Source organism: Nicotiana tomentosiformis, chromosome 3 (assembly GCF_000390325.3).
Source record: "Nicotiana tomentosiformis chromosome 3, ASM39032v3, whole genome shotgun sequence".
Taxonomy (NCBI): domain Eukaryota; kingdom Viridiplantae; phylum Streptophyta; class Magnoliopsida; order Solanales; family Solanaceae; genus Nicotiana; species Nicotiana tomentosiformis.
In genome coordinates, this window is record NC_090814.1 from 125,405,656 (window position 1) to 125,420,529 (window position 14,874).

A 14,874-nucleotide genomic window follows, 5' to 3' on the forward strand; every position below is an offset into this window, starting at 1 on the left:
AAGGTTTGTTCGAATTATTCTCGGATCTGGTGTAAAAATATGGAATAATATGGGTAAGAATCTTGATAAAAAGGTAGTCTTTGTATCTTTACCAGTGAGAGAATCCTCTTCTGAAAAGTGTTCTTATCAAGTGCATATAATGCCTCCCTCCCCTATTACATGCCCCCTTTTTCCTCCCCCTTTCCTATTTATTTGAGACATGTATCTAACAAACCCTAGTAGTACATGTGCAGAGAATATTTACTTTAATATCCTATTTCAAAAACTAGTTGTTGCTGTTTTGTCAACGATGCTCGACCTCGGCCATTGTTGCCATCTCTACCACGAACCTCGTTGTTCCATGGCCGACCTCGACTGATTCTTTTCTTAACGCTGTATTATCCTAAATATATTAGGGCGGATTTTGACCTATACAAGATTCAGCTGTCAAAACTATCTAGCTTAGTTGAATTTTATTTTGCCAACACAACCAGGAACTTATTTACATTAGAAAATATCCTTGTCTTTCTTTGTATATTTGATTTAATAAGTAGTATACTAATTGTGTTATAATCAAAACTATGTTTATCGCCTGAATGTTTGAAGTTTACTCAGGATTATCGATTTTCCAATGAACTGAATTTGAGAGCCAAAGGCACGAAGAAATGTACATGGGCATCAACTACCACCACACCGACACTTGCATTTTTCACGTTCTTTTAACATCGGCATTAATAAACAACAATATCTCCTCCTGACAAAACATCAGTCCCACGTTATTCCAGTAAAAGAATATTATTAGGATATTCTTTATTTCTTTTATGATGCTTAGTAAAATTTCATTTACCTATTGTTCTGACTCTCCAAAAGTGCTACTACATTCGTGTCGTATTCTTCAAAAATATATTAAATTTGAAAGATTCGACACGTACCCAACAATATTTTTAAAGAGTTCGAGTAACATAGCATTACAGGATTGCATTAAAACAAAGAAATCTTTCATCCTACTATATAAAATGTAGTAGTATATTAGAAAAACAGATTAACTTTCCATGATAGGGAAAGGGCAATAATAAAATGTGGGGGGACCGGAGTATTGAACAAGTCACGAATAAGAAGAGTACGAGAATGCTTATCCAAATGTCAAGTCCACACTATTAACAGGTCAGCTTCCTAGTCCTTTCCGCCACACCACACTTTGTGTCCTGGACCTGCACTCCTCCTTCAATTCCCTTATAAAAAGTCTCGCTTCTGCATTCATTAATTCACATACACAAAGTAGGTTGGGTGAGGTTGGGGGTGGGTGGAGATGTGAGTTTAGCAGATCTGAAATGGGAGATGAGTTTATCCGGAAAACTACGGGGATTGGTGGGTTGGAAAGCTTTTCACTTCTGATTAAACGCTTTCCAATTCCACCCATTCCTATGGTTTTTCAATAATCTCTCCCTTTTCTGATGCTTTGGTTTTCTCACTTCAGAGATCATACCGATGAGCTTTGAATGGAAAAGGTAAAATTTAATTCTTCGAAAACACATTTTTTTTTTCACCTTGGCCATCTAACAAGTATCGATTGAGAACTAATTAAGCTGTCCTTATTGAAACATTTGAACATTCATGTGTTTGCAGATACTGTCATTTTCTTGCCCTCTAAATGTGATGATGTACATTCGTGTATTTCGGTCTCTCAAACAAACACATCTAAGTTTACTGGGATTGTTGTAGAAAAATCGTTGGTTTTCCTTACAATATCGTTATCTTGTGATCACTTTGTTACGCTCTTTATTTATTAAAGGTTAATAGTACTCTATTTTAATTTTGCAAGTGATATTGTGAAAGCAATCTTATATCGGGGTGGGCGTTCGGGGAGTGTTGATTGCTTGTGAAAATTTCGGTTTCAGATCCAATCCAACTAAGTTCGGATTAGATCGTATTTTTCTAGTTCGGTTTCGGATTAATCGGTTTGGATATTTTTTGAATTTTCGATTTTGAGGTTATAATAAGTTGAGATGTTGGGCCAAATATAACCCTGTACTTTCGAAAATGGTCTAAGAATATCCCTCGTTATACTATTGGTACCCCTCCCGTCATACTTTAGAACAAAAATACTTTTATTTTGGATGGAGTGCCACGTATCAGTACCAGATGAAAACGACTCATTTTTTTTTTACCCGATCCGTTTTAAAAAACCTTTTTACCCGAGGCTAAACTTAGCATCTTTTGTTCTAAATAATTTTTTTTGTAAAAACTGAAAAGAAAATGCTTTAAAAAAATATTTGACAAATGCATTGGTTTTAAAAAAATAATATTTTGTATTTTTTTTTTTACAAAACAAAATGCTTAAAACAAAACTGAAAAAAATGAAAAATATTTTTTTAAAGTATTTTTTTAAACTGAAAAATAATAATTAAAAAGACCCATATTGTCACGGCCCGGAATTTTTTACCGACGGGACCGTGATGACGTCTAACATTTCACTTGCTAGGCAAGCCAATGTTAGAGAATTATTAAACTAATTCTTTATTTTCATTCAGTGATTAACAATAATTAACTAAGATGAAATATAATAAATGCGGAATATCATAAAACTGTATTCATTACTACCACCCGGATCTGGAGTCACAATTCACGAGCATTTTAAAGTTTACTACAAGTAATAGTCTGAAAGAAATACAACTGTCTGAATGAAGGAAACAGTAAAACAGAAAAGATAGACGGGGACTTCAAGGTCTGTGAACGCCGACAGATCTACCTTGAGTCTCCGGACAGCGGACCAATAGCAAAATTTCGATCAACCCGAACCGGTATCAAAATCTACATAGAAAGTGTAGAGTGCAGTATCAGTACAACCGACCCCATGTACTGGTAAGTGTCGAGCCTAACCTCGACGAAGTAGTGACGAGGCTAAGGCAAGGCACCTACAAATCAACCTGTACAATTTAACAGTGTATATACAAATAACAGAAATGAAGAACTAAACAGAAAATGTCGGGAGAAAAATATACTGAGGGGAATACGAGATAAAGAATTACAACAGAATGATAACCGGAGCAGTCAATATACCATGAATCAACAGGAATCGTGAAAACAGTAAAGGAAAAATGCACGGCATCACCCTTTGTCCTTTTACTCTCAATCTCGCCATAAAATTAATAGAAATAGCACGACATCACCCTTCATGCATTAACTCTCATATCATGGCACGGCATCACCCTTCGTGCATTAACACTCACAATATAGCACGGCATCACCCTTCGTGCATTAACACTCACAATATGGCACGACATCACCCTTTGTGCATTGACACTCACAATATGGCACGGCATTACCCTTCGTGCATTAACACTCTCCCTTACCATATTGCAATACATAAATAACAACAGAGAGATAGAATAACAATTACAAACCTTACTTCAACATTTGGTTCTATAACATCAATCTCAACTTTGAAATAAAAACTCAATTATCACCAGAAAATCCGTAAACATGATAAGAACGATAAATTGAACAACACTAGTATAACACATAGCAATTAGGCATAAGAATGAGATAATATAAGAAAAACTGAGAAACATGGAAAACAGGCAAATTGGAAGCGCATAAGTACTCGTCACCTCACATATACGCCGCTCATATAAATTTCACTTAGCAAGTAATCTAAGGTTCCTAATTCCCTCAAGTCAGGGTTAGACACAACACTTACCTCGCTATGAAGACCACTTAATTCTCAATCACAGCTTTTTCTCTAGAAGTCACTTCCAAACCACTCGTATCTATTCAAAAATGACTCAATAATATCAAATATTGCTAAAGGAATCAATTACATTACATAAATTTAGATTTCCCAAATTTTCCTCCAAAAAGTCGAAAATCGACCCCGGGCCCGCTTGGTCAAAACCCAAGGTTCGGACCAAAATCCATTTACTCATTCACCCCCGAGCCCGAATATATAATTGGTTTTGGAATCCGACCTCAAATTGAGGTCTAAATCCCCAAATTTCTGAAATCCCTAGTTTCTACCCAAAACCCCTAATTCTGCCATGAAAACCTTAGATTTTAGGTTGAAATCATGTAAAATGTAGTGAAAGATTGAAAAAAACCAGTTTAGAATCACTTACCTATGATTTGGGGAAGAAATGGTCTTTGGAAAATCGCCTCTTGTGTTTTAGGTCTTGAAAATTTGGGAAATGAATGAAATTTCCCGTCCAAAAGTCATTTTGATCAGCTGCAGATGTCGCATTTGCGATGAAAAGCTCGCAAATGCGAACCTCTCAGAGGTCGCAATTTGCGATGCCTGATCTCGCAAATGCGAGATCAGAGGCCTGCAATAATATCAAATGCCCAACAGTGTTTTCCAAGCCAAATCTCACCCCGTAGCCTATCCGAAACTCACCCGAGCCCTCGGGGCTCCAAACCAAACATGCACACAAGTCTAAAAATATCATACGAGCTTGCTCGCGCGATCAAATCGCCAAAATAACACCTAGAACTACGAATTTAGTACCAAATCAAATAAAATTCTCAAGAACACTTTAAAAATTCTATTTTCTCAACTGGACGTCCGAACCACGTCAAATCAACTCCATTTCTCACCAAATTTTACAGACAAGTCTTAAATATCATAATGAACCTGTACCGGACTGCGGAACCAAAATACAGACCCGATACTAACAATGCCAAATATCGATCAATTCTTAAAAACAAATAATTTTCAAACTTTTAATTTTCATCAAAAAATTATAACTCAAGCTAGGGACCTCCGAATTCGATTTCGGGCATATGCCCAGGTCCCATAATTCGATACAGACCTACCGGGACCGTCAAAGTACGGATCCGGACCCGTTTACTAAAAATATTAACCGAAGTCAACTAAAATTAACTTTTAAGGCAAAAAAATTTATTTTCATTAGTTCTCAACATAAAAGCTTTTCGAAAACCGGCCTGAACTGCACACGCAAATCGAGGAGGGTAAAAATATAATTTTTAAGGCTTAAGAGCGCAGATTCAAGTTCTAAAACATAAGATGACCTTTTGGGTCATCACACATATCCATAACCATACACATTACCCATAAACGAAAAGTAATTTTTTAAATAAATTATTTTGTAAAAACTGGAAAAAAAAATCAACAAAATATGTTCGTTTTTAAACTAATGCACCTGTAGTTCACTACTTTAGGAAAGTCTTTTTGTTTTCCAATTTTTACAATTTGTTTTTAGTTTTTACAAAAAAAATACTTTAAAAAACTGGAAAAAAATATATTTTACAAATTCTTTTTTTTTTAGTTTTTACAAAAAAAAAATCCAGTTTTTACAAAATATATGATTTAAAAAAAACTGAAAAAACTGATTTTGTTTTTTATTTTTTGTAAAAACTGAAGAAAAAAAAAAGACTTTCTTAAAGCAATGGACTACAGGTGCATTAGTTTTAAAAAAACGCAAATATTTTGCAAAATCCTTTTGTTTTCAATTTTTACAAAAAAATTGCTTTAGAACAAAAGATGCTAAGTTTAGCCTTGAGTGAAAATTGAGTCGGGTAGTAGGTTTTTAAAAACGGATCGGGTAAAAAAAAGAAATGGGTCATTTTCATCTGGTGCTGCCACGTGACACTCCATCCAAAAAAAGATTATTTTTATTCCAAAGTATAACGGGAGGGGTATAGATAACCCAATATTATAACGAGGGGTATTCTTAGACCATTTTCGAAAGTACAGGGTATATTTGGCCCTTTGCCATTACAAAAATGAATATCCAAATGAAGCATTCGTATTAAATTGCCCAATAGTTTCTCATTTTTATCGCAATCAATCAAATGAAATATTCAAGCAATGGAATTATTATCTAAAAAGATATAATAGACACATTAATACGGACGATAAGAAGTACAAATATTAAAAACATATCCAAATAGAAATTATTTTCACAGTAACTTAGTGGCGTTTGGACATAGAAAATGTAAAATTCCAAAAAAGAAATTAAATTTTTTTAAAAGTGAAAACAGTATTTGAAATTAGAATTGTGTTTGGACATGAATATAATATTGAGTTGTTTTTGAAGTTTTGTGAGTGATATGAGTGAAAATTTTAAAAAATAACCTTTTGGAGTTTTTCAAATTTTTAAAAAATTTCAAAATTATCTTCGCGTGAAAATTAAAAATTTTATGGCCAAACACCGATTTCGAAAAAAATAAAATTATTTCGGAAAAAAGTAATTTTTTTTATGTTCAAATAGGCTCTTAGTAATTAATATGAATATATAGATAATATCTAATGAGTATGATATTAAACTTATTACTATCGACATATCGATAAAGAACTAAATATAAAATATAAGAATTTCAGATTTTCGGATATTCAAAAATTTGAAGTACCAAATCCAATATCCAATTTGAATCCAAAAATTTTAAAAATTAAATTCAAAATTCAATCGGTAATCCGAAAATTCAAACCAAAAAAATCTAAAACAATTACGATTTTGGTTTTGATATCGAGTTTACCGAAACTATTCCCACCCCTAATCTTATCTCCTATAAAGATGTACTAGTATACGTACACGCACGATGTGCGGATCAATTCAAAGAAAACAAAAGAGCGAAAAAGAGATAGTAAAAACATATGTATATTGCAGATTTAATTTAGTGATCGCAATCAAAACAATTAAGAGAAAAAACAAATAGATAAATTTCATGAGGTTGTCTCTATATTATTTTATTGCCAAGGACTACCAATTACAAGTGGCTTGTTAAAAAAGGGCAAGAGTTAAAAACTTAGCAGCAAGAGAAGAAGAAAAAGAAGAAGAAAATTAATCTCAAAAAGTTTAATTTCTTCGTAAGACGAAAAACCAGCTAACTCATTTAGCTTTGCTAATATATCCAGTGGCTTGCCACTTTCTTTTAATAGGCTACCTGAAAACAAAAAAAAAATTAAAGAGAGACAAAATAAATACTCCCACTAATCCATAAGGACTTAAAGTATGCTTCTACATTAGTTGATCAAATAAATCGACCAACTTACTTGAATTACCATCAATAGAATTTTTAAGTACCTCAAATATCAGGGGTTAAATTGGATAAGAACTACTTCATTATAGTCTGCTATATTGAAGGCTATAGTCTACTTAGAATCTTGTAACCACAACAACTGCTAGTGGCATATGGAGCATATCCGATATTAAAGAATAGATGTGATTTACTGGAGAAGACGAATCTCCAGTAAATCATCCAACATTTTGCAATTGTCTTTTCAATCCATTCTTCATCAACGATATCAACTAACGTTGAAAGAATAACACTTGTCTGCAAGAAATACTCTGCAATTTGTGGAAAGCAAAAAACATGATTAAATAACAAATAATACAAGACTGCAATTTGCAATTCAGTCTATAACATAAGATTTACATCACCATCATTCAATTGGAATACTAAAAATATGAAGCAAATGAATTGGTTTAATAGAATTGCAAATAAATAGTCCAGGATGAGATTTAAACCTCCAACTTCACTTGTAAAGGTGCACCAAATCTATATTTACTTAAAAGGAAGAAAATCAGCCCTGAAATTTTGCCAAGTGTCATGTGTATAAAATGCCATGTAGCAATTTAGGACAAATCAGTTAATATAGTTAAAATTAGTTTCTCTTTCAAAATTTTGAATTTGAAAACAGTTAAATAGGTATATTATTTTTTAAATAGTCTGTAGTTTCCACTGTTTTTAAAATTCAGTAATTTCTACTATTTTTAAAATACTGTATTGTTTTTTATAAGAAAGAGGAATTGGGACTTCGGTGCTTCAATCCCACGCCATTAGTTAGTTTAGGTCAAATTAGTTTCTTTTTTAAAATTTTGAATTTAAAAATAATTAAATATGTATATTATTTTATTAAAGAACAAGTACTTTCTACTGTTTTTAAAAACCTGTATTTTTTTTATAAGAAATAGGAATTGGGAATTCGGCACTTTAGTCTCACGCCCTTCTTTCGCCTATTTGCCCTACAAATAGTCCTACAAATTCGGCTTCAATCACACGATATCTCACCACGATTTCAACTCCTCGACCACGAATTCTTCTATCTTAGATTCTCAGTAACATGATTTCACAGTTTTCTCAAATCAGTTTTCTACTTTTACAATATATACTTCTATTCTTTCTCCCCATGTGCATATCAAACTGCAACTCTGGACTATAAGAGGTGATTGATATGATTTGTATTTCATGAACAATCTTTATTCATGTTGAGATTGTATTACTGGAACATATTATTTCTGTGAAGTTTGTTGACGGCGTAACTTCTATGGCAACTGTTGTTTACCAATCTTAAGGTTATACCACAAATTCTTGCTGATGACTTTTTGGAGAATCATCAGCAATAAGTCAATTATTTCACATGATCTCTTGCTTCATATTTCACTAGTGGTGAATACCCTCCACTTCCAACTAAGAGGTTCTGAGTTCGAGTCACCCCAAGAGAAAAATGGGGAGTTCTTGGAGGGAGGGAGCCGAGGGTCTATCGGAAATAACCTCTCCACCCTAGGGTAGGGGTAAGGTCTGCGTATACACTACCCTCCCGAGACCCCACTAGTGAGATTTATACTGGGTTGTTATTATTGTTGTTGATCTCTTGCTTCATATGTGTTTCTATAAGCATTTTGTTTGAGTTTCTACTTATATTTATGAATACCTTTCTCTATTTTCAGGACTTAATGGTGGCTGAAATAAATTTCGTTAGCGAAATTAACATCAAGTCAATGAATTAAAAATTAAAGGATCGTGTTGTCAGGCTTTAGAAAAATCCAGATCGCGACTGATACCCTTTTTCTATTGAGATTATTATTATGGATGAAAAAGTATTGTTTTAAACTTTACGATTACTTTCTATTTTGCATTGTTTACATATGCGTAAGTATATTATAGTCATATACAAATAACTTAGAGGGTGTTTGGATAAGCTTATAAGCTGGTCAAACTGGCTTATTGTCACGACCCAAAATTCTAACATGTCGTGATGGCGCCTATCTCAATACTAGGCAAGCCGACAACCTCAATAAGCCACATTTTCTCTTAAGTTTGAAAACATAATATTTGAATTTCATAGAAAACCACACAAATCACTCACATAAAATACATTCCCAAAATCTGATTTCATTGAGTACATGAGCATCTAAATGATAATAAAGTCTGACTAATAAAAATATTGACTGAAAAATATAGAACAATACAACAACTGAAAAGAAGAGAGTCAAGGTCTGCAGACGCCAAGAAGCTACCTCGATAGTTTTCACAAATAAAGCTCCGAAAAACTAGCGACCGTCGTGTCCGGAGGTACCTGGATCTGCACACGAGGTACAGGGTGTAGTATAAGTACAACCAACTCAGCAAGTAACAATACTAAATAAAGAGCTGATGATAGTGACAAGCTTCACAACTGAGTCCAATTACAGTAATTTCTAACATAAAATTTAGGGCATGCTTTCATGTTCAACATTTAACACTCAACAATAATTTCATATCAAGTTTGACTGAAAAAGAAGATAATATCTTTGAGAAATCTCCAACACAGTAATATATGATAATTGTAGTGCAATAAGAATGAAATCATATGCATCCTCTCAAGACCACGATCACTCAGCCATTTCATTCACTCAGCACTCATCACTCACACTCAGTATGTGCATGCGCTCACTGGGGGTGTACAGACTCCGGAGTGGCTCCTTCAACCCAAGCGTTAAATCAGCACGAATAATTCACGTGCTGCATGAACAACTCATGTGCTATAGTATAAATATCTGGACCCGCACGGACAACTCAGTGCTATAATATCAATATCTGGATCTTCACGGACAACTCACGTGCTGCACGGACAACTCACGTGCTATAATATCAATATCTGGATTTGAACGGACAACTCACGTGCTGCACGGACAACTCACGTGCTATAGTATCAATATCTCACAATCAGGCCCTCAGCCTCACTCAGTCATAAATCTCCCCAATCTCTCGGGCTCTCAGTAATCATGAAAATCGGCCCAAAATGATGATATGATGTATCAATAAATAGCAACAGAGATTGAGATATGATATGAAATGAATGAACATGATTGAGTGTGAAATTTACAATTTAAACAATTAATTTAACAGAAATATGACCTCTGTGGGTCTCAATAATACTGGCATATAGCCTCAACATGATTTTTAACATGATTCTCGGCTAAATTTCTTTAACACATAAAAGTACATTGACAATGTCAAGATTATTTGACTATACAATTCCATAAAATTTGACCAAGTCTCAATTCCTACGGTGCGCGCCCACACACCCGTCACCTAACGTGTGCATCACCTCAAAACCAATTACATAACACAAAAATCTGGGGTTTCATACCCTCAGAACCAAATTTAGAACTGTTAGTTACCTCGAACTGTGTAATTCTTTATTCTGCTATGCCTTTGCCTCGCGAATCGGCCTCCGAATGCTTCAAATCTAGCTACAGTTAATTCAATTCAGTCAATACTAATTATAGGAATTAATTCCATATGAAAAGACTAATTTTCCAACAAAATCCAAAATTTAACTCAAAAACGTCTCGGAATCCGATAAAACTCACAAAATCCGACAACCCATTCGATTACTAGTCCAACCATACCAATTTTATCAAATTCCGATAACTCTACCTCCAAATCTAACATTTTCATTCTTGAAAAGTTTTGCAAAAAACTTGATTTCTTCCATTTAAATCCGAAATAAATGATGAATCTAACCATAGATTTATGAAATATAATCACTTTTGGATATTGAACACTTACCCAAGTCGAAGTCGTGAAGAAACCCTCAAAATCTCTCAAGAACCGTGCTACAAAAATCCAAAATAAAATGAAGGAAATGACCATTTTTGGTCCTTAAGTTTCTACCCATCCGTCACTAAAAGTCCATTTTCCGTTACTAAAAGTTCACACTAGAATTTGCTTGCACCAACAGTTATTTTGTTTCACTAAATGGCTCTAAATCCATCATACCAACTAGGAATCTTATTTCTATGAGTCACAAATAATAATACGAACCTAGTCGTTCAATCGAAACTCAATTCAGAGCTCATTTGCTCAATGCGATACCAATTTTGCTCGTTAAACAATTAGCTCATGTTTCGCGCTAAAAACCCAATTGCGACTTGATGAAATTAGACAAAACTTTTCAGATTACTCCTATAATTCATTATCAAAATCCAGGAAGTCTCGAAATCGAATTTCGATCTCTAAAACTAAAAATGGACCTTTGGATCATTACATGCTTATTCTCAAAATACCAAACTCTTTCAAAAACTCATCCGAGCCCATGTGACCCCAACCAAGTATACTAGCAAGTCCCATAATATGACACAAACCTAGTCGATGCCTCAAATTATATTGAACAACACTAAAACACGAATCAGACCCCAATTCAAGCATATTCAAAACTAACAAATTTCAAATTCTACATTCGAAGCAAAAACCTATCAAATCAATTCCGATTGACCTCAAATTTTGTACACAAGTTATAAATGACATAACGAACCTATTCAAATTCCCAGAATCGAATTCCGACCCCAATATAAAAAAGTCAACCCCCCGGTCAAACTTCCCAAAAATTCAACTTACGCCATTTCAAGCCTAATTCTACTACGGACCTCCAATAAATTTTTCGGACACGCTCCTAAGCCCAAAATCACCATACAGAGCTATTGAAATTATCAGAATTCAAATCTGAGGTCGTTTACACATAAGTCAACATCCGATTGACTTTTTTCCTACTTAAGTTTTCAATTTTTTTTTAGATTAAGTGTCTCATTTCACTTCGAAATCCTTCCGGAACCAAACCAACTAACTAGGTAAGTCATAAAGCAACTGTAAAGCATAACTTGAGCAGTAAATGAGAGAACGAGGTTATAATATTCAAAATGACCGGCCGGGTCGTTACATTTATAAGCATTTTTTGGCTTATTTACGCGTTTGGTAAATACCCAAAGTGCTTATAAGCCAAGTGCTTATAAGCTAAAATCGGACATAGGTTGGTCAACCCCAACTTATGGCTTTTTAGCTTATAAGCACTTTTAGTTTGACAAGGCTTTTACTAGTTTATCCTTAATAGCATTTTCTAATTCACAAAATATTTTTCTCAAAATAAACTTTCTAACTTTCTTTTCATTTCATATTCGTTGTTATATTTTTCTTTACAAAAAAAACCTTTCAATTTATAATCTTTTGTAAAGTTTTTAAAGATATTTTAATCATTTTAATTAATAAAAGAATTACTTATCAGTTTTTTTCTACCAAACACATCAACTGCTTATTATCAGTTTCAGCACGTCTATCCAAATTCCAAACACATAAATACTTATTTAAAAAATCAGTTTCAGCACTTCAAGCTTATCAGCTATTTAGAATCAGCTAATTCAAAAGGGGTTCTTAGTCATTTTAACTAATTGACTATTTTTTTAGGGCGCCCGCATTCACGCAAGTATTGGCAAGTCTTTTATCCAAAGGTTCCAACAACAAATTAAGAAAATGGGTTTGTACATCATGAAAAATTTCGTGGTTTATCCAAATAATATGAAACTGAAGACTAAAGACCACAAGTTTAAGTTGATGTTCACGCATAAGACTACTTTTGAGGATATGCATGATCCACATTTCAACATGTATATCTTCAAATTTAGAACCTATGAGCAGCTGTCAAATCCCCAAGAATTTGACAATACTGAGTTATTCGGTAATTACATTTCTCTCATTTTTTCCAGTTTCAATTTACTTTTCCTTATTTGTTATCTATCTTATGAGTGCTAAGTGAGAAGTAAATCAATACTAATTACAGTACATAAGATTAAAGCTTAAGTTTTAGATTAAAGCTGAATTTGTTGACATTGAGATACAAGATTATGAGTAAGGTTTATGTGAATCAAAACCTTCTGATTAATGTCTGTTTTCGTTACATCAAAATGTGTTCAAACAAAATATTCAGGGCGATGTTCTCTTCACATGGAATTCCACTTCTGTATCTGACACTAATTTATTTGAAGAGAATTAACAACTATCTAACTTAACTAGCATCTTTTCTGACAAGTAAACTAATAGTTCGGTTCACCTAAGAATGGCACCCATTGCCTTAAACTAACAGCTTGGTTCACCTAAGAGTAAATGCAGATGGTATGTTAGGCAAGATGCTCATAGTCAAATTCCTGCCAAATATTTTACTTAAAGTTGTTATACATATCTGAAAGCTAACTACTTGCTTTTGTTGTAACCGATGAAAAGTAATTGTAAAATTGAGGCGTCCTCTATCAAAAATGACAATCTGATTTCTGTCTTATAAGAATACAATTTTCAGTTTCAGTTAATATTCTATAATCTCTTTTCTTTCTTATATGTTTGGTATACCAATTGCTATATCTTAGGTATTTCATATAAATTTAATAATTCTTTTATAATCTTCATTTATATTGTCCATAATGATTACTAATTTTGTACATATTTCCTTGGTCAATGTTATTGTAGATGTTATTGGCGAAATTGTGAGCTATGAGGACATACAATCTATCAAACAAGATGATAGCATCCGTATGTTCATGAACATTGAGATACAAGATTATGCGTAAGCTCGCCACAATTTATTAAACTAAGTAAATATTTCAACAATTCTTAATTTTGATGTCTATGCTTAACCTTATAATAATTGTAGGAGCAATAACATTTCTGCAACTCTTTGGGGAGACTTTATCGAACAGGTCAAGCCACATTTGAATGGATCCAATGATAAGCCTGTTGTCGTCGTCACGCAGTTGATTAGAGCACATCCATATCGAGGTTATTAAATTATCTACTTACTTTACAATACAATTTTTCTATACAATTAGTAAACTCTTAAAAATTACTTTTATGTGTGCAGAACAATATTCGGTGAGGAACACTTGGCACGCATCGAAACTTTGGATCAATTCAAATCTTCCTCAAGTTGTTGACTTTTGCTCCAGGTCTATAAGTTATACTTAATTTAAGGATATTTCAAATTAAATTTTAGTCTTAATATTTATTAACGTATCTCAACTTAAAAAATAAAACAAAATAGTTTCTGTGCGTGGAGAAAGCTCATAAAGAATTACTCAAATTTCATCTCACAAAACTCATTCTGTTGCTGATGACCTAGCATCCGGAAGTATTGAAGTTAAAACTATTGAGGATTTGAGTGACTGTAAGCATGTGAGTACCTACTTTTTAATTTTGTTAATTTTTAATTTATACAACTTTTATCTTATCTTTCTCTACATAACATTTGTATATATAATTTTTATGCGCATCCAGGAAATTTCTGGATTGTAGCAACTATTGTACACGTAGAATTAGACCGTGGATGGTGTTATTAGCATACAAAAATTGCGCAAAGAAAGTAGAGAAAGAGGGGGAAAAATTCTATTGTAAAAAATGCGAGCAAATTCAATCTGCCACTCATAGGTATGGCCATAATTTATAGTTTTTTTTTTAGTTTTTTTTTTTTACTATTATTAAAAATTAAAAATTTAAAAACACAAACTCTTTCTAGGTACAAGCTACAAGTTAAGGTGATGGATTGCACCGGTACAATTTCTTTGTTGTTGTGGGATAAGGATGCAACTAAGATTATCGGAAAGTCGGCAAATTATTTAAAGGATGTTGTATTTGAGGTATAATACAATTGCTTAGAAAAATAAGACCATCAACGTTGAAAGAAGTGGTACATGATCCATTCCCCTGCATCTCCTTTCCATCTTATTTATGGGATAGTTGACTTTGTGTCTATATGCATGTGAGGTCTGATATACTTGAAAGAACTTTAGGTTAACAAATAACGTCAAAGTTCTTTTAAGTGTAAGTTACAAAGTCATTAAGATATGATTTTTA

General features: G+C 33.3%; 1 protein-coding gene and 1 long non-coding RNA gene across 6 annotated transcripts; both read left to right on the forward strand.

The window, feature by feature from the left end:
• The first annotated feature begins 999 nt into the window (after positions 1–999).
• LOC104092273 (uncharacterized) lies at positions 1,000–1,800 on the forward strand. Its single transcript, XR_685404.4, has 2 exons — positions 1,000–1,487; positions 1,606–1,800. It is a non-coding gene; the product is annotated as an uncharacterized lncRNA (long non-coding RNA).
• A 10,646-nt stretch (positions 1,801–12,446) lies between these two features.
• Positions 12,447–14,632, forward strand: LOC104092274 (uncharacterized). Of its 5 annotated transcripts, none has more exons than XR_011414969.1 (7): positions 12,447–12,712; positions 13,495–13,591; positions 13,679–13,803; positions 13,886–13,970; positions 14,144–14,200; positions 14,299–14,448; positions 14,537–14,632. XR_011414969.1 is itself a non-coding variant. In XM_070197558.1 (6 exons), exons 1-5 carry the CDS (start codon positions 12,508–12,510, stop codon positions 14,157–14,159), a joined length of 528 nt encoding a protein of 175 aa, XP_070053659.1. In that variant the 5' UTR covers positions 12,447–12,507; the 3' UTR covers positions 14,160–14,196; positions 14,537–14,632. The 5 variants fall into 5 exon arrangements, 1 of the variants encoding a protein (XP_070053659.1); XR_011414970.1 differs by having other exon boundaries at positions 14,144–14,196; XR_011414971.1 differs by having other exon boundaries at positions 13,679–13,760.
• Positions 14,633–14,874: the final 242 nt, after the last annotated feature.